Source organism: Mauremys mutica, chromosome 9 (assembly GCF_020497125.1).
Source record: "Mauremys mutica isolate MM-2020 ecotype Southern chromosome 9, ASM2049712v1, whole genome shotgun sequence".
Lineage (NCBI taxonomy): Eukaryota > Metazoa > Chordata > Testudines > Geoemydidae > Mauremys > Mauremys mutica.
The window spans coordinates 38574871-38595314 of NC_059080.1; the positions used below are offsets into that span (position 1 = coordinate 38574871).

The 20444-nt window shown below is 48.0% G+C and overlaps 1 protein-coding gene across 5 annotated transcripts; it reads right to left on the reverse strand.

The window, feature by feature from the left end:
• Positions 1 to 390: 390 nt before the first annotated feature.
• RAB9B (RAB9B, member RAS oncogene family) lies at positions 391 to 13592 on the reverse strand. 5 transcript variants are annotated; one of them, XM_045031618.1, is made up of 3 exons: positions 13572 to 13592; positions 7561 to 7630; positions 391 to 3954 (listed from the first exon to the last, which is right to left on the reverse strand). In XM_045031618.1, exon 3 carries the CDS (start codon positions 3916 to 3918, stop codon positions 3313 to 3315), a length of 606 nt encoding a protein of 201 aa, XP_044887553.1. In that variant the 5' UTR covers positions 3919 to 3954; positions 7561 to 7630; positions 13572 to 13592; the 3' UTR covers positions 391 to 3312. The 5 variants fall into 5 exon arrangements, with proteins under 5 accessions (XP_044887553.1, XP_044887549.1, XP_044887552.1 ...); XM_045031614.1 differs by lacking the exon at positions 13572 to 13592 and adding an exon at positions 10697 to 10801; XM_045031617.1 differs by lacking the exon at positions 13572 to 13592 and adding an exon at positions 10655 to 10743.
• Between the last annotated feature and the right edge of the window lie 6852 nt (positions 13593 to 20444).

Consider the following 20444-nt stretch of genomic DNA (forward strand, 5'->3'; position numbering starts at 1 on the left):
TAAACAGACTGGTAGTGTCAATGCTCATTGATCATGTTAGGGTCAGATTGTGCCCGGGTGCTATATAGGTACACAAGAAGAGGATGGTGCAAGATGTCCAATCAAGCCTTGATCCCACCAAGTTTGCAGGGCATGATCAGAGTCCCTGCACTTCCCCTAGCTGCTTTTCTTAGACGATGATTCTTGTTATAAATATTTAGAAATAACCAACCCCATTGCACACATGGCACTTGGATGCCTTGGTTACATTTCCCTGCCACATCCAGACCAGACTTTCAGGTGATGTCAATTAGTAGCTCCACTGACTTCGAGATTTACACCAACTGAGGATAGTGGCCTGGTGACCAAAAAGCAGCTGTGCTCTGAATTCACTTTATACATCCATGTTTTATTGGTTAAAATCAAGGTAAACTATCAGTTTTACAACCCCAGTTTCTTAGCAGCAGCAATCGCAGCAGAGAGTGTCAAGGAGGGGCCAGCCAAGACAAGCAGTTGGCAATCGACCTTTAATGAAGAATTCACGATCCTGGCTCTCCCAGGAAGTGTGTGCGCATTGGTTGAAAATAAATTAAATGAATACACAGAAAATACTGTACTTGTTTTTAAAAATGGAGTTTACATACATACAGCTTTTTAAAAAATTAACCATATAGTTTGTTAAAAATAAACGAAAGACACTAACACACTTCAGGATTATACAGACAGCTATTAAACCTATATGCACAGTTCACATACGGTGAAGGTTTTCAAGCTTCAGCCATAAGCGTCAACAAGCACCCAAAGTACAGGAAGATACACTGCTGTGCATTCTCCCTCACACATCACAGCTTGTTCACAGTAATTGTACTCTGTTGTAGAAAGGGTCGATGCTCAGACAGATCATGCGATAACTAGGCTGGGAAAGTAGCATGGTCAAAAAGAAAGGGGCTTCACTTAACATCTGGCCTAACTGGACTAAATACATTTAGGCTCCATCACTATGATTTATAAACATTCTAACACCTTTTAGCCCATCCACACTGGATCATCTTGAACTGGCTCAACTGGAATAACTTTTAAACATGGTTCCCAAATTTGTCTACACTAAGTCTTTAACCAGGACTATAGGAAACAGAGTTTGAGTCATAGAATTTCCACTGCAATTATCCAGTACCATTACAATGAAGGCAAGGCCCTTAGTACCTCTGAGGGCGCCTGTGGAAATCCAAGATTGCTAAATAAAAATAGAATAAGCAAAGTGTAACTAGGGAGATGCAGGGCACCCCGGTCAACACCATGGGTCTGATTTTCCAAAAGCATCAAGCACTGCCCCATTTAGGTCGATGGGAGTTGCAGGTGCCCAACATCACTAAAATTAGGCCCCACCCTTATAGTATCTTTGCAGCTATCATCACTTCCACATTATTGCCCTCCAGATAGAGGGGACTTATCTTGTGTTAATCCAAAGTACACACTCCCCCTGCAGAGCAGGAGCCTAGACGCAACTGAGACTAACTTCCATTGTCCAGCAGACAAAGTTAACAAAGCTGCTGTATTTGAGCTGTGAGACTTATCATCAAGGCTCACGCAGGGGAACCTGGGATCAACTGCGCCCATGATGGCTGCACTCCTCACCATTGAGATGACTGCAGGGGAGCTCTCTCTTAGACAGGCCTCTCTACAGTTACAGACAGAGTCATCAGACCATAATCTTGGATAAAAGAGCATAAATCTGCAGAATACATAGTAGCAAGCAAGCACTGATCCCAATGCTACAGATGGATAGCTTGAGACTGGTAGCCACATACAGGCCCTGGGTTAGCAAAGCCCCGGGTTTATTTGTAATATGTTTTCTCTACAAAATGTTGATTTTCAGCCATTTTGAGGCTGCCCAGAGCTCCTCCCCACTGACTAGAGCCAGTCATCCGGGTAAGGAAGATTCAATTAGCTGAAATGGCTTCCCTACCACTCAAATCTATCAACCAGATCACTAAGACTGCAGTAAATGCAGAGTTCACTGAACTCACCCTTTTGGAAAAAACAGGACAGTGCAATGAGACACCTGTTAGGTCTGTCCTCCTCACCAGCAATTAACTCCCAGTATCCTGGCTGCTCTTAGGTCCTGCAGAGAGCAGATTTAACTGATTCAGAGCTGCAGCATCCAGATTAAATGAGATGAGTTGAAGTGGCTTAAGACAGCGACCCTTGGGCTAACAAAGCACAGCCAGAACCAGGGCCGCTACACCAGCGCACTTACGAAAGGGTGGTTTTACAGGCCCAGTCATCTGCACTTCTAGTTGTCATTCAGTCCATCGACAGTGTAGGAGCCTGTAGCTGGGGCCATGATCTGTTGGTAATTACATGGCACAGAGACCCACGAAAGATTCACACAGAGTCTACTGTCCGCCACATTCATTCTAAAGCCTTCCTCACAGGCAAGATATTGAGACTATGAGCGAGGTAGGATTTGCCCGGTGTCACCCAAAAGGTGAGCAGCTCCATCTAGTGTTGAGCCTCAGAAAAAAACAAGGTCGCACACAAACTAGGAGGAGGCTAGTCACACTAGGAAAGTAACATCCATATGGAGCAAAGTTAGATATGGGAAGAAAACTGACCATGGTAGGCAGCTGTCTAGAATTAAGGCTGCAACAGTCAAACATACTCCACTCCCTCATACCCTGTTCTTCCAATTATTGGAATATTGTTACTTTCCAGTGTGATGCACTCATAGCATCATTCTACCACACAGCAAGTTTCTTTTGAGAGGGTCAAAAAGACTAGGGCAGGGCAGGATGCCAGGAGATTAACCTAAGCAACAGAACTATGTCAGTCATTCCTGTACTTGGCACCCTCATGTCAATTCAAGGTTGAAATTTTCCCGTTTGGTTTTATTATTTGCAGCAAACTGATCAAACCTTACTTTGGCAGTGTACAGTCATGAGGTGCAGCAGAGGTTAGTGGGCTTAGTACTTTTCAGTTCATTAATAAAATAATGTGGGGAATGTCTAGCACTCCGCAAGTCTCATTTTGTGGCTAAATCTTGCCACAGACCATAATTTGCAACCCTCTCAGATTAACCCTATCCTTAGATCTGTTAGCAAGAAGGAAGGGGAGGGGAGAACTACTTCCAAATGCACCTAACTAGATCTCTCCCCTAAATCCTTTTCTTCACACCCATAAACTCCAACTGTTATTCAGCTGGAAAGGCTGCGACTCCTACAGCCAGTGACCCCACCCATTGTCCTTTCTGTCTGCATACCTCAGCATGCCCAAAAGCCATTTGCATGTGTTCTGTTTAAACACTCAGTCCTGGGTACAATCCCCAGGTGACTCCTAACAACATGAAGATCCTGATTTGGAACTGCTGTGCAGGTCAATAGTGTTCCCCAACATGCAATGCTCCAGCTGCTCCTCCACAGCCAGCACCTGCCGCACAGCTTCCTCAAAGGCCACTGCCACATTGGTGTCATCCTTGGCACTGGTTTCCAGGTAAGGGTAATTCCCATTTTCTAAACACCATGCTTGGGCCTCTTCTGTGGTCACCTGCCTCTCAAGTTTGTCTATCTTGTTGCCCAGGACCACAAATGGGAAGTGGCCAGGGTCCTTCACATCTGCATAATAGACAAACTCCTTCTGCCAGTTGCCCAGGTTCTCGAAGCTCTGGCGGTCATCTACACTAAAGGTCAGCAGGCAGCAGTCTGCTCCTCTGTAAAAGGGGGTTCGCAGGCTCTTGAAACGCTCCTGCCCTGCTGTGTCCCAAATCTGGAGGGTCACAAAACGTCCATCCACTTCCAAATCGCGGTTTAAGAACTCCACCCCTATGGTGTGGAAAGCCTGCGAGTCAAACTTGTTGGTGACGTAACGGTTCATGAGGGAACTTTTCCCAACTCCACCATCCCCCAGGAGAATGACCTTTAAAAGCAGGGACTTTCCAGTCATTGCAGCAACACAGGAGGGGTGCACGAGTAAGACAACCTAAAAAACAGAACAAACAGCTCCTTGAATAAAGTCTAGTTGATCCATCAATTAATTTCTCTGAACAGGAACAAAAATTTCAGGTAATAAGCTGAGTTACAGAAGTGTATGATTGATTGAACAGCTACTTGTCCCTATAACCAGAATCACTGGAGCTGAAGAAGAAAATAATTTCTGTCCCTAAGGCCTGATCTACACTAGAAATTTAAGTCAGCTTAGCTGCATTGCTCAGGGGTGTGAAAAATCCAGAGTGGTTAAGCCAACTTAACCCCAAGTGTAAACATTCTTCCATCGACCTAGCTACCACCTCTCAGGGAGGTGGATTACCTACATCAGTGGGAGAACCCCTCCTGTTAATGTAGTTAGCATCTACACTGAAGCACTACAGCCATGCTTGAGGCACTTCAAGTGTAGACAAGCCCTAAAACATACCTCAACTGTCCCATCCTGAGGAATGGTCCCATTTCATTTCAGAAATAAAGAACCATGCAATGGAGGGTACAGAAAGTTATTTACACTAAAAGAAGGAATCACACAGCATTTTAAGTTCTGTGCCCTCACTGTAGGTCTTTGTCACACATTTTGCCTTGCATTTGGATAGTTTGAGAAATACACCCCAAGAGGAAAGGACAGACTACTGATTTTACAGGAGTGCAGTACAGCACCATGAAGAAGATCCAACCACCTCCAGCTTTTGCAGTCAATGGAGCTAAGGCATGTCAAAATCAAAGGCAAGTGGTAAAGGGGATTTACTCACAAATTGATTCACACAGTGCCCACACCACAAATGGATGAGAATTTTTCATTTACCTTTCTCCCTGACACTATGGAACTGCGATTCAAACACTGTTTCCTCAAAAATTTTAAGAGATACTTGGCATTTTTATAAGATTTCACAATGTATTGTGACCTTGCTCTGAGTCCTCTTAATTTAGGGAATTTCAGAAAAATTGAAGGGGTTGTACCGTACAACTGGAGAATTGCTAACATAGTTCCTATTTTTAAGAAAGGGAAAAAAAGTGATCCGAGTAACTATAGGCCTGTTAGTTTGACATCTGTAGTATGCAAGGTCTTGAAAAAATTTTGAAGGAGAAAGTAGTTAAGGACATTGAGGTCAATGGTAATTGGGACAAAATACAACATAGTTTTACAAAAGGTAGATTGTGCCAAACCAACCTGATCTCCTTTTTGAGAAGGTAACAGATTTTTTAGACAAAGGAAATGCCTTACTGAAATTGAGGTAAATTAGATTCACTGCATTTGATACGGTTCCACATGGGGAATTATTAGTTAAATTGGAAAAGATGGGGATCAATATGAAAATTGAAAGGTAGATAAGGAACTGGTTAAAGGGGAGACTACAATGGGTCATACTGAAAGGTGAATTGTCAGGCTGGAAGGAGGTTACTAGTGGAGTTCCTCAGGGATCGGTTTTGGGACCAATCTTATTTAATCTTTTTATTACTGACCTTGGCACAAAAAGTGGGAATGTGCTAATAAAGTTTGCGGATGACACAAAGCTGGGAGGTATTGCTAACACAGAGAAGGACCGGGATATCATACAGGAAGATCTGGATGACCTTGTAAACTGGAGTAATAGTAATAGGATTAAATTTAATAGTGAAAAGTGCAAGGTCATGCATTTAGGGAGTAATAAGAATTTTGGTTATAAATTGGGGACACATCAGTTGGAAGTAACAGAGGAGGAGAAGGACCTCGGAGTATTGGTTGATCTATGATGACTATGAGCCGCCAATGTGATATGGCCGTTAAAAAAGCTAATGCGGTTTTAGGATGCATCAGGCGAGGTATTTCCAGCAAAGATAAGGAGGTGTTAGTACCATTATACAAGGCACTGGTGAGACCTCATCTGGAATATTGTGTGCAATTCTGGTCTCCCATGTTTAAGAAGGATGAATTCAAACTGGAACAGGTTCAGAGACAGGCTACTAGGATGATCCAAGGAATGGAAAACCTGGCTTATGAAAGGAGACTCAAAGAGCTTGGCTTGTTTAGCCTAACCAAAAGAAGATTATGGGGGGATATGATTGCTCTTTATAAATATATCAGAGGTATAAATATTAGGGAGGGAGAGGAATTATTTAAGCTTAGTACCGATGCGGACACAAGAACAAATGGATATAAATTGGACACTAGGAAGTTTAGACTTGAAATTAGACGAAGGTTTCTAACCATTAGAGGAATGAAATTCTGGAACAGCCTTCCAAGGGGAGCAGTGGGGGCAAAAGACATATCTGGCTTTAAGACTAAGCTTGATAAGTTTATGGAGGGGATGGTATGATAGGATAGCCTAATTTTGGCAACTGATCTTTGATTATCAGCAGGTAAGTATGCCCAGTGGTCTGGGATGGGATGTTAGATGGGGTGGGATCTGAGTTACTACAGATAATTCTTTCCTGGGTGCTGGCTGGTGAGTCTTGCCCACATGCTCAGGGTTTAACTGATTGCCATATTTGGGGTCGAGAAGGAATTTTCCTCCAGGGCAGATTGGCAGAGGCCCTGGAGGTTTTTTGCCTTCCTCTGCAGCATGGGGCATGGGTCACTTGCTGGAGGATTCTCTGCAGCTTGAGGTCTTCAAACCACAATTTGAGGACTTCAATAACTCAGACATAGGTTAGGGGTTTGTTACAGGAGTGGATGGGTGAGATTCTGTGGCCTGCATTGTGCAGGAGGTCAGACTAGATGATCATAATGGTCCCTTCTGACCTTAAAGTCTATGAGTCTATGAATGGGATACTCCAATTTTTAGGGTTTGGCAGGAAAAAAACTGAATAAAGTAAGCCTCTGTCACCTCCTCCTCTTTGTCATGAAGTACTCTGTTTCCATGATTCAACCTTTAGCTCAGCAGTTTCAGGTAGGCTGGATTTCATGTCTCTGACTCACTAAACTGATTGGTGGTTAAGGTCAAAAAGAGCTGATGTTAGTATAAGAGGAGTGGTTTGTTAGCTTATCTAAAGCACTCCAGGGAAACTAACTGACCCACGTCAAGCTGTAAGATTGTGTGTTTTCTTTCTGGGGAGTTCCCTATACAGCTCTGAAGGCATTTCTCAATCATGGAGCCCCTGTTTTTGTGCTGTTTTCTGTTTGCAATGCTTTTTTTCTGCCAAGGAGACTCGCATGCAGAGCTTGGTACTTCTCCAACTGAGCGAGAGTAGTGTTTTTACTGTACTTCCTCTTTTTAAGGCTTTTTTTAAAACAGTTATGCTGAACTCTTGATATAGCATAAAAAAATGATCAATTTTAAGAGTAGGCTCTTCAGAGAAGGGACTTTCTTTATGCTTTTGCAACACCTAATACATTGAAACAATTCTATTTGAATCACATGATAATCTGCCTATTAAAGAGTTTCACATCAATATGATATGCTGTGGCCTTGTGAGAAGTGACCTTGTGAGGCTCAGCCTACTTCCTAATGAACAGGTGTCCATGTGCAAGAACTACCAGCACAACAGGTTCACATGTTTGCATCTTCTGCAGAAAGGCCAAGGACTAAACTGCCCTCTCTCCCCTAGAGACGTTCTACAAATTGGTGTTGAGACACAACAGAGGATTGAGGGAGGTCTATACTGCTGCTGTCTAATGTACCTGTTCTAGCGATAAATGACTTCAGTCTCCAGGACTGTCAAGATGTCACCTTTCGCAATCGTTACATTCACTAAAAAACAAAGAACAGTTAATGAGTTATCCACAGCTACGCTCAGTCTGCTGCATCTCCATTCACTTGTAATTCTGAATCGGAGCAAAGGACAATAACAGAATTTTCTTCATTTCTGACCTGGACACTAGTTTCGTCACCATCATACTGGAAAAGGGTAAGTTAAGGAGAGCTGGCAGAAGGGCAAAGGCAAATGAGCAACAATTTCTGCAGCGTTTGTAACCCTGTCCCAAAGACACTTCCCTCAGGACAGATAGAGCTGACGCTCTGGGAAGTCAATAAATAAGGATTTGGCTGGACAACCAATCCACACACTCCAAAATACGATCAAGGGCTTGGAAATGTACCCAAAACCTACTAGCCAAAGGACTAAGCCTGTTAGCATGAGGCAGATATGAAAACTGAGGGCCCTTCACTATGAGGACCAGGGGAATGCTCTGCTAAAAGCTGAGCTCCCTGCCAACCTCAGCTCCTAGAATTCATGCCAAGAGTCCCTAGACTCTGCTTAGGGACCTCATTGTTCATATCAGCCTCTGGCAAGTAAATGGCACATTAATTTAAAACCAGCACTCCCACCCCCTTCTGCGTACTCAGAGGGAGAAATAGCTTGTTCCCTCCCAATCCCAGAAGCTCCTGACTTATCATTTAGGAAGGGGAAGACCTCCACTTCACTCTACACTCCAGCAGCCTGTTTTACATTGTTTTTTGTTTATTTGGTTGGTTTTGACTTTCTGCCCCAAGAGAAGTTACTCTGCTGTACAGAGCTCTTCTACATACCAACTGAATGAAACTGAGATTTACCCCAGTTTCTCTGCAGCAGGCAAAGTGAAACTGACCAATGTCTTGTTCATTTTGCTTCACTGCTACTCAGCAAAGACCTAAGTAAGAGTACTGAGCAACCTCTACGCCTAGTCAGGACAATAGCACTGCATAGTTGCAAAGGTTGCAAAGGTAACCTTCTAGAAGTATCTCCAAAGAGCGCAGATTTTTTTAATGAAAGCTTAAATTCTGAACAAACTCCCCCCGCCCCCCAGCCCCAAAAACACAGCACAGCTCCCCTGTGCCAGATGACCAAGGAAAGCTTCCCACTCACCACTGACAGCTGAAACCCTCTGATCCTCCTCTCTAAATCCCTTGTCAAAAGCAGCTTGACTTCAAGAGCACTTTACCCAGTTCTGCACATGTTGCTGCAAACCCCTCTGATGGAACGAGCAGTCAGACATTATATTAATATCCTATCTATAAATGACTTACAGAGGATTAACTAGTGACTGATGGGTCAGTGTTTTAACAAATAGTTGATCAATTGGTATAGATCGCTATAGAGTCCAACAGGTAAACAGGTTGCTTATAAACATGACTTACAGCTATGACACCTACTGATATGCTTATAACCATCTATAATACATACCACTCAGGTCTGTAACATGCTTGTAACCAATATTAATAATTTAACCCTTTATTAACTATCAATGGACTCTTAATATCTTATGGGGGGAGGGATAGCTCAGTGGTTTGAGAATTGGCCTGCTAAACCCAGGGTTGTGAGTTCAATCCTTGAGGAGGCCACTTAGGGATCTGGGGCAAAAATTGGTCCTGCTAGTGAAGGCAGGGGGCTGGACTTGATGACCTTTCAAGGTCCCTTCCAGTTCTAGGAGATTGGTATATCTCCAATTATTACCTTTATTACCTAATGTGCGATAGATGCTGCTCTGAAAGAAGAGAGTAAGTTTCCTTAATGCAGGTCACTAGCACCTGTCTATAACTAAGGCATAGGTATGGTACAGCAGGTGGTCTGTGTTTAGGCTACATCTAATTTAGTAAGTCTCTCCCTAGATCCATTAGCAGCTTCAGAAGAAAGCAAAAAAGGCTTTGTAATAAATGTGTCCAGCTTTCTATCACTGTAAGAGGGAGATGAGAATTAATGCTCAGAGCCCAGCATCCCTCACTGCAAGGACCTGGGTTATGCTCCAACATGGGAGACTCAATTCTCCCCCTCTCCCTGACTCCCTGTAACATCACCATGACCGCCTCAACACACAGGGCAATAGCGCTGCAACAGTGCTGGGCCTCATGGGCCTATGGATGGGGGACATTCTCCAGCTGCCCAGGCAACAAGACAGTGCCAGGACCTGCCTGGGGACAGGGGGATTGATGTCCACAGGTCCCAGGACTAAGGGGGGTGGGGGGGTAAAGCACAGGGATCCTCAGGGGGTGCCAGGCAGGGCAGTGAGGGGGGTGCCCAGAAGGTAATGAGCTCCAGGGGTGGGGGCAGTGTGGGGAGATGCCTAAGGACAGGGTGGAGGATGCCCAGGGTAATGAGCCCCAGGTGTGGGGCAGCAAGGGGGCAAGGTGAGGGACACCCAGGGGTACTATGCTGAGTGGAGGTGCTGGGAGCAGTCCGGAAGATGCTATATTGGGTGGAGGAGAGGGTGCTGAGCCCCGGGGGGGATGGGGGGGGAGGGAAGAGGGGCAGAAAGGCTGGGGGCTGCTATACCAGGTAGGAGACCCAATGGTGCTGGTGGCAAGGGATCAGCAGGAGGTCAGTGAGGGGCGCTGGGGACCCCGGGGGCAGAGCCGGGCGCTGGCGCTGGGCGGGGGATCAGCGGGAGCTCCGGGGGAAGGGCGGGGGGGGGTCAGTGAGGGGCGCTGGGGCCCCCGGGGGCAGAGCCGGGCGCTGGTGGCGGGTGCTGGGCGGGGGATCAGCGGGAGCTCCGGGGGAAGGATAGGGGGGTTGGTGAGGGGCGCTGGGGACCCCGGGGGCAGAGCCGGGCGCTGGTGCTGGGCGGGGGATCAGCGGGAGCTCCGGGGGAAGGGCGGGGGGGTCGGTGAGGGGCGCTGGGGACCCCGGGGGCAGAGCCGGGCGCTGGTGGCGGGTGCTGGGCGGGGGATCAGCGGGAGCTCCGGGGGAAGGATGGGGGGGTTGGTGAGGGGCGCTGGGGACCCCGGGGGCAGAGCTGGGCGGGGGGCTGGTGAGGGCGGTCGGTGCCCCCTTCACCCATCCCCGGCCCGCACGCCCCTTACCGCAGAGCCGCCGCCGCCGCGCCCGTCCCCGCCGCCTCCTACCTGAGCCGGGGAAGGGCACGGGCAGGCGCCGGCCAGCCCGGTGTGTTCCCCGCCCTGCTCGCTACCGCGCATGCGCCCGCCGGCCGGTTACAGGCGGGTTTGCCCCCTCCCGGGCACGCGCCGCGCGCACCACCAGGCGTGGGGGCTGGGGGGCGGGGTTTGGAGCTACCTGTCCCCTTTGGCCCCGCCCCTCACCCCTGCCACGCTCTGCTTTTCCCTCCCTCTCCTTCCCCCTCGTCCAAAGGGCAAACGGGGCACCGCGTGGGGCTAGCCTGAGCCCCCCCATCGCTGTGCCCAAGACTGCCCGCCCCCTTCGAGAGGCTGGGGTTGGGGTCGCTGCTCGCTTGAGCCCTGCCCCCCCCCACGGGGCTGGCAGCGCCATTCATCCCGTCACACACTCCTCTGCACCCCAGTTTTTTGGCAAAAGTAAGCTTTTGTCCCAAATGCCCACTGCCAAAAATCAGGATGGTGGATTTTTTAAAAAGGCTCCAGAGGTGATCCTGGCAATTACAGGCTGGTAAGCTTGAGTACCAGGCAAATTGGTTGAAACTATAGTAACAGAATTGTCAGACACATAGGTGAACAGGGTATGTTGGGGAGGAGAGAACATTGCTTTTATAAAGGGAAATCATGCCTCACCAAGCTAGCAGAATTCTTTGGGGGGGGGGGGTCAACAACCTTGTGGCCAAGGGGATCCAGTGGAAATAGTGTACTCTGACTTTCAGAAAGCCTTTGACAAGGTCCCTCGGCAAAGGCACTTAAGCAAAGTAAGCTGTAATGGGATAAGAGAGAAGGTCCCCTCATGGATCAGTAACTGGTTAAAAGACAGGAAACAAAGGGTAGGAATAAATGGTCTGTTTTCACAGCATAAAGAGGTAAATAGCAGGGTCCCACAAGGATCGGTATTGGGACTAATGAGGTTCAACATATTCATAAATGATCTGGAAAAAGGGATAAACAGTGAGGTGGCAAAGTTTGCAGATGTTGCAAAATTGCTCAACATAGTTATGTCTAAAGCTGACTACGAAGTGCTACAAAGGGATCTCACAAAACTGGGTGACTGGGCAACAAAATGGCAGATGAAATTCAATGTTGATAAATGCAAAATAATGCAGATTGGAAAACATAATCCCAACTATACATACAAAATGATGGGATCTAAATTAGCTGTTACCACTCAAGAAAGAGATCTTGGAGTCCTCATGGATAGTTCTCTGAAAATATTTGCTCAATGTGCAGCATCAGTCAAAAAAGTTAACAAAATGATAGGAACCATGAGGACAGGGATAGATAGTAAGACAGTAAATATCATAATGCCACTATATAAATCCATGGCATGCCCACACATTGAATACTGCATCCAGTTCTGGCCACCCCATCTTAAAAGATATATTAGAATTGGAAAAAGTACAGAGAAGGGCAACAAAAATGATTAGAGGGATGGAATGGCTTCCATATGAGGAGAGATTAAAAAAAGACTGGGACTATTCATTTTAGAAAAGAGGTGACTGGGGGGGGCAGAATATGATGGAGGTCTATAAAATCATGACTGCTGTGGAGAAAGTGAATAAGGAAGTGTTGTTTACTCATTCACATAGCTCAAGAACCAGCAGTCACACAATGAAATTAAAAGGCAATCTGATTAAAACAAACAAAAGGATGTACTTCTTCACACAATGTACAGTCAGCCTGTGGAACTCATTGCCAGTGGATGTTGTGAAGGCCAAAACTATACCTGGATTTAAAAAAAAAATAGATAAAGTTCATTGAGGATAAGTACATCAGTGGCTATTACCCAAGATGATCAGGGATGCAACCCCATGCTCTCGGTGTCTCTATACCTCTGACTGCCGGAAGATGAGACTGGATGACAGAGAATGGTTCACTTGATAAATTGTTCTGTTCATTCCCTCTGAAGCATCTGGCACTGGCCACTGTCAGAAGACAGGATACTGGGCTAGATGGACCATTTGTCTGATCCAGTACGACTGTTCTTATGTTCTAATAGCGTGCAAACCCACTAAACCCATCCACTTACAGTTCTGCACTTAAGTATTAGCTGCAGATTCCCCTGGCTAATCAAAATGCCTGGAAGAGCACTCATCTTCTGGTGCCACCACAGCAGCATATACTACCTCCATTGCTAACATGATTTTCAGAGGTGCTGAGCACCCACAATCTTGCAGTCTATGCGAGCTGTGGGTGCTCAGCTTTCAGGCAATCAGTAACCTGATCAAAACATACTCCATTCCTACCTAGTATCCCTTCCGGGCTTCGACTGTACTAACTTCTGGACCAAAGGAGGAAAGAGCCACATTCATACACTAACATACTCTGTGTTTGTACAGCACCCAGCACAATAGCATCCTGATCCATGATGGGCTTGTAGGTGCTACAACAATATAAATAATACAAAATAATAGTAATAAACAAGATACTGAGTCAAACCCCATCAAAACAATATATACTGTACTATTCACTAGGTAGAGGTCAGTACCCTAAACATGACCCTTTGTACTAGCAGACTGCCCCACCCCCAGCACAAATATGCAAAATAAAAGCAGGGTCCTGCCAAATATAAACTCAGTGACCACAAAATGGAAATAGTAACAGAGAAGACAAAGTTCAGCAGCAACCCAGGGAGGAACATTGTGCAGCCAAGCAAACCGAGAGATGTTTGCTACATGCTAAGCAAAAAAAAAAAACATGAGAAAGACTCTTCATCAAATGATCAGAACAAGAGACAAAGGGGGAAGGAAAGTGATGGCAGAAACAGCATGGAGACATGCAGCAACCTGCTATCAAATAAAAAATAGACTCAGACAGGAAACAGACTCAGGGGATGAAAGCCCATTCAGTACCATGAAGTCCTAACCTATGCTGCCTGATTTGTGAGATCAGCTGCTGACAGTGTTCTCTCTTTTAGCCCCTGATTCCAAGCTTCCTCCCCTTGGAGTCAATGGAAAGGGCTCCCACGGACTTCAGGCAGCTTTGGATGAAGCTTTAGCCCTTTGGTAATGCTTATAGAGCATATCATGCTGCTAATAAAGATTGGTTTAATCGAATGAAGCAGGTCTCTCCCAAAGAACAGTAACTGCGTGATACAGCTTTATGTTCCTAGTCAGTCAGCCAGCCTGGGCTCTGTGCATGGGGGTCCACCGGGCACCACACTTGACACTAATTAGCGTTTTGGCACCTTTGTGGGTAATCTCAACACAGGGACCAAGGAGAACAGAAATTGAACTTCCCCTCTAGCAGCAGAGGGATCGTATGAAAAGAGCCTGCATTATCAGCCTCAGATTCTGAGGCTCAACGGGTTCACGTCTCCTGGTCAATCTGGCATATTTCAGCAGCACTAAATTCCCTTGACAATTGTTAAAGAATGCAGTTTAGCCTAATGTGATGGAAGACTCATCATTGTGTTAAACTAGCCTTTTTTCACAACCATATTAGAATACTCATGCTACTCCTCCAGGAACTAAAAAAGATGTGTAGATCTGATAAGAGCTGTGACTGAACTGGGTGACATAATCATAACACAGTTTGGTCCCATCCACACGGGCCTATTACAATAGGTCGTTCAGGGGTACCATTGTAATAGTCCTCTGGCTCAGCTGGGGTTAATGAACCCAGAGCGGTAGTGCTGATGCAAACCACATTAGCCACTGTTAAAATGCATAACTTTCTGTAACACTGTTACATTGTTGTAGCGTGTGCAGGGCCTTATTGTTCTGGTTTGTGAGGGAATCATCTTTACGGGCAGAAGGGAGGTTGTTTTCTCTGGTATTGGCTGCCAGCTGGGATCAGACCAGCTTGTCTGTAATTTGCCATGATCTCTGATTGTACTGAAGGATATCCTCTCTTAATTCCCAGGGAGGAGGGAAACTGCCATCCCCCATCTGGATGCCGACCCAAAGGACAGCAATATGTACTAGCTGCTTCACAGCCCACTTTCACAGTCTGGGCACATACAGTAGAAATCATGGAGACACTTTGGCAAAACTAGCAGGGATTATTGCCCCAAAACTGGGGGTTCTGAAGGGCTTTGGTTGATCTGCTGCTTGGCCTTTCCTTCCCTTTTATCTTCATAGCAAATAGCATGGTAAGAAACAAGGGGTTTCACTCTCCATATTTAAAAGAGTAACAGACTGGGGGTTGAATCGATAGTTTTGTGACATAAGGCCCAGGACTGGGAGCCAGGAAATCTGGCTTCATGCCCAGTTAGCCAGAGATTCACTGTGTGACCCTAAGCAACTCACTTGAGGTCCTGATTTGTACTGAACTATGTTCAGGGCAAAATTCGAGTGGTCGGTGGGAACTTCAGGTCTTCTCTGTGTCTCAGTTTCCCATCTGTAAAATGGGGATAATCATGCCTATTTGCATCTCAGGAATTTCGTGAGATTCATGGCTCAATCCAAAGCCCATTGCTGTTAATGAGTGTCTTTCCACTAACTTCAAAAGGTGCTGGATCTAGTCCCTATACGATGCTTTGATCTCCTCAGTTGGAAGGAGGGGTACAAATACAAAGAATAATTTTTCTTATTATTTTAAATGCAGGAAAGTCTCATCTAAAGCTGGGTTAGGGCACTGGACTCAGGAGATCTAGAGTTGATTCCTGGTTCTGCCACAGACTTCCTATGGGATCCTTGGGCATGTCACCTGATCTCTCTGTGCCTCAGTTCCCAGCTGTAAAATGGGGATCCTTATGCTCCTTTTGTCTGTCTTGTCTCTTTCACTTGTAAGCACTTCGAGACAGGAGCTCTCTCTTATTGTACTTTGTGCACAGGGCCCAGCACAATGTGGCCCTGGCCTCAGATGGCGACTCTAGGTCATACTGTAATACAAATAATAAAATAACGTTCAAAAAGCGCTTCCTATGCTTCAGCAAGGTGGTTGGAACTGGACTGTGATAAAGCTCGGAATGTCCCAAAGCTAAATCAAGAGCGTCCAAGACGTTTAGCTGACAGCACTGCAAACATCAAAGAGCTGAGCCTCAGCTGTGGTCAATTGGCATAACTCTGTGGACAGCAGTGGAGTGACACTGATTTACACCAGCTAAGGCTCTGGCCCCAGATTTCACCCTATTTTTTAGACATCCAGAGCAAATCCTAATAATGTGAACAAGGAAAAGATCATGTGGCTGTTTTGCCTCCTCAAGCAAGGGGCAACATTAGCATTTCAGTGATGGTAACACCCTACAGCTCAATGAATTTCACACTTCCCTGAGTGCTATTGTTTTCTCCCAGTGAAGGACAATACCGTATCCCAAAGGTGGATGTGACTAATCCACTTGTTTTGGAGCCACTGGGTAAATAGCAGCTGGTAGGATCCAGATGATACTGACTCCAGATCCAGATACCAACTGCTGCTATGGCCAAAGAGAGTCCTTGGCTACACTTGCAAGTTAGAGCGCATTAAATCAGCCTCGGGCACCCTAACTCCTGAGGTATCCACACTGGCAAGGCGTGTAGAGCGCCCAAACTCCACAAGAAGCATAAAGCTTGCTGCGCCCTGGCTGGAGCGCCGTGGTGCCAGTGTGGACACCCTGGTCTATTAATACACTCTGATCGGCCTCCAGAAGCAGGGCCGGCTCTACTGTTTTTGCCACCTCAAGCAGCGCGCCGAATTGCCGCCGCAGGCAGCTGAAGACAAAAGCTGCCGCCGAATTGCTGCCGCTGCAGAAATGCGTGTGCCGCCCTAGCAGCACACGGACTGCCCCCGCCATCCGCAGTGGCAATTCGGTGTGCTGCTTGGGGCCAGGGTGGGTGCAAGGATGTTTCGCGCCCTAGGCGAAAGTTCCACCTTGCGCCCTCCCCACCCCTGAGCCCTGTGGCAGCTCTCCGCCCCCCCTTTGCCCTGAGGTGCCCGCCCCCGTAGCAGCTCCCCCCCTCCACCCTGAGGCGCCTCCCCTCTGTGGCAGCTCCCCGAAGCCCGGGGAACTGTGCGGCAGCTCCCTGCCACAGCTCACCTCTGCTCCACCTCCTCCCCGAGCACGCCATCACCGCTGCACTTCTCCTGCCTCTCAGGCTTGCAGCACCAAACAGCTGTTTGGTGCCACAAGCCTAGGAGGGATAGAAGCAGAATGGGGTGGCATGCTCTGGGGAGGAGGCGGAGCAGAGGTGAGCTGGGACGGGGAGTGGTTCCCCTGTGTGCCGTGCCCCCCTTACTTGCTGCAGGCAGCCCTCCCCTCGCCCCCCTTCCCCAGGTCCCTCCCCCTAAATGCCAGCGATGACTGGGGTGGCTGAAGATCCGGCTGCCACAGTCGCCACCGAAGGACCCGAAATGCCGCCCCCCAAATGATAGCGCCCTAGGTGACCGCCTAGGTCGCCTAATGGGTTGCACCAGCCCTGCTTGGGGGCCACAAAAGCACATGGCCTGCCACCCCTTGCAGATTGCCGCCCCAAGCACCTGCTTGGAATGCTGGTGCCTAGAGCCGGACCTATCCAGAAGTGTCCCACAATGCCTGTTGTAGCCACTCTGGTCCTCACTTTGAACTCTACTGCCCTGTCCTCAGGTGACCGCTCGTCATACCCTCCCTTTAAATTCTCTGGGAACCCCCTTCCTGTTTGCTCAGGAAGGCGTGGAGTGCTCTCAGCGCATCTTTCCAGGTGACCAGGCCTCCATGTGCCAGGCGATCCCCAGTATGGAGCAATGGCAAGGTGCTGGACCTCATCAGAGGAAGTTGTCCAGTCCCAGCTGCACTCCAGCCATAGGAATTACAATACCTATGGGCAGATATCAAGGGCCATGATAGAAAGGGGCCATGACCAGGACACAGTGCAGTGCAGGGTGAAAGTGAAGGAGCTGCAGAATGCCTACCACAAAATGTAGGAGGCAAACCACCACTCCAGTGCTGCGCCCACAAACTGCCGTTTCTACAAAGAGCTAGACGTGATACTTAGGGGCGACCCCACCTCCACTCCAAAGAGCATCATGGATACTTCAGAGACCGTAACAGCCCACAGTTCAACAAGGCAGGAGGAGGAAAGCGGGAGGGAGAGTGCTGAGGAGGAGGGGGACCCAGAGCCAGAGGACAGCCCAGCATCCCTTAATGCATGCAGCCAAGAGCAGTTTTCAAGCCAGGAGGAAGGGAGCCAGTTGCAGTGGATGGTGCTGGGGGGAGAACAAACTGCAGAGGAGGTGCCCAGTAAGTGGCTTTTATTTTGGGAAGGTAGTTGTTCGGTGCGGGCTCTTGGGGCGAGGAGGGTTGCAGAAAGAAGGGTTAGGGCTGTGTGCATGCCTAGTTGCGGAATAGGGTGGTGATGTGCTCTCTCACATCGCGGCAATCAGCCTCAGTGATCTCATTGAAGGTCTCATGCAGAAGCTGGGCAATCCGCTTGCGCAGGTTGCTTGGCAGAGCAGGTTACTGTGCTCCTTGTTCCAGTAAGGCTAACATGTCAACGCCACTGTGCCGTGAGGGGCGGGGGGACCATTGCTGCACACAGGCAAGCGGCATAAGGGCAAGGGCGGAAGCTGCATTGTAGTAGAAGACCCTCCCTTGTTCCCAGGTCACCCTCAGCAACGAGATATCTTCCAGGACGAACTCATCCTGTGGAAAATGTGGGGACAGTGTTCAGTATAGGGGCCCCTTGCAGCTGTTGGCTCTCCCCAATGCACAGGACCCCAGAGGACAGTATGGCCCTGAAACAATCAGTCCCCCTTGTCCCTGTGCTTACTCACCATTTCGGGGCTCCTGTGGGTTATGTGCGCTCGCTTTAGGATGGGCACTTTCTGCTATTGTGTACACTATACTTGTCTTTAAGATCAGCCAAATCATTACCCTGTCTGGTGTGAACAATACTGCCTCTATTAAGTGTTGCATTTTGGCTTTACAGATGCAACCTTGAGATCCCAGCCGTCCTTGTTATCAATGGCCGAAAGGCTGCAAAGAATCAGGAAGCATCGGCGAAGAACCAAGGAGGACCTTCTGCATGAAGTCATGCAGCAGTCCTTTACTGAAAAATCAAAAAGTATCGGAGTGGCAGGAGACCGAAAGGAGGCTCCGCCAGCAGAATGCGGATTGCATGGAGCGGCTCCTAAGCATTATGGAGCGCCAAGCGGACTCAATGCAGGTGCTCATAGCACTGCAGAAGGAGCAGATCCGCACCCACCCACCCGCCCCTGCAGCCCTTGTCCCAAAACTCTTTCCCTTGTGCCCCCATGTCACCGCCAACCCACTTCCCTCAACATCCAGTTTCTTATCTCCACCAGCTGCCTCCAACACCTGTAGCTTTACCACCCAGCCCTGAAAACTACGACCCTTACACACTGCACTCAACCCCCATCACCCTGCATTTTAGCCAGCCTGAAGTACAGCACTCATTGCACGGCACTCCAGAAAGGAAGGCTGAGTAGGATAACAGGACATACACAAATCTGTAATTGTCCTGTTCCCCAACCCGCCCCCACTTCCCTCTTCCCACACAGCAGAGCTGTGTCATGCCCTTTCTGTTTCCCCAGCAGTTGTGTTTCTTTTTAATAAATGAACTTTTTGGCTTTGAAAACATTCTTTATTGCATTAAGTAAAAGATACAGTAGCCCAGGAAAGCAACAGGCACTGTAAGTCATTGCATCATACGTAGCAAACACAGATGCCTACTAGTATTGGAACCACTGCACTTCACTCCTGTGCAGGGCACCAAACATTACTGGTGGCTTTTAGCATCGAATTGCTCCCTCAAGGCATCCCTAATCCTTACAGCCCTGCGCTGGGCCCCTCTAATAGCCCTGCTTTCTGGCTGTTCAAATTCAGCCTCCAGGTGTTGAACCTCCATGGTCCATGCCTAAGTGAAATTTTCACCCTTCCCATCACAAATGTTATGGAGGGTACAGCACGCGGCTATAGCCATGGGGATGTTGTCATCGGCCAGGTCCAGCGTCCCATACAGACAGCGCCAGCGGCCCTTTAAATGGCCAAAAGCACACTCAACAGGCATTCTGCACCTACTCAGCCTGTTGTTGAACAGCTCCTTGCTACTGTTAAGGCCCCCTGTGTAAGGTTTCATGAGCCCTGGCATTAAAGGGTAAGTGGGATCTCCAAGGATCAGAATGGGCATTTCGACTTACCCTATGGTGATCTTCTGGGTCTGGAAGAAAGTCCCAGCTTGCAGCTTCCTGAACAGGCCTCTGTTCCAAAAGATGCTTGCATCATGCACCTTTCCAGACCAGCCTGCGTTAATGTCCATGAAACGCCCACAGTGATCCACAAGCACCTGGAGAACTATCGAGAAATACCCCTTCCGATTTATGTACTTGGAGGCTAGGTGGTCTGGGGCCAGAATTGCAATATGCGTGCCATCTATCGCCCCTCCCATTTGTGCAAAGCCAGCCACAATGTCACAGAGATACGGTTCTTCTGAGCAGGATGCGATTAATGGCCCTGCAAACTTACATCAACACAATTCCAATGGTTGACTTTCTCACTCCAAACTGGTTAGCGACCAATTGGTAGCTGTCGGGAGTTGCCAGCTTCCAGATTGCAATAGCCACGCACTTCTCCACCAGCAGGGCAGCTCTCAATCTCGTGTCCTTGCGCTGCAGGGTGGGGGCGAGCTCGGAACACAGTCTCATGAATGTGGCTTTCCTCATCCGAAAGTTCTGCAGCCACTGCTCATCATCCCACACTTGCATGATGATGTGATCCAACCACTCAGTGCTTGTTTCCCAAGCCCAAAAGCAGTGTTCCACTGTGGTGAGCATGTCCATGAATGCCACAAGCAATCTTGTGTCGTATGCGTTATGCAAGTCG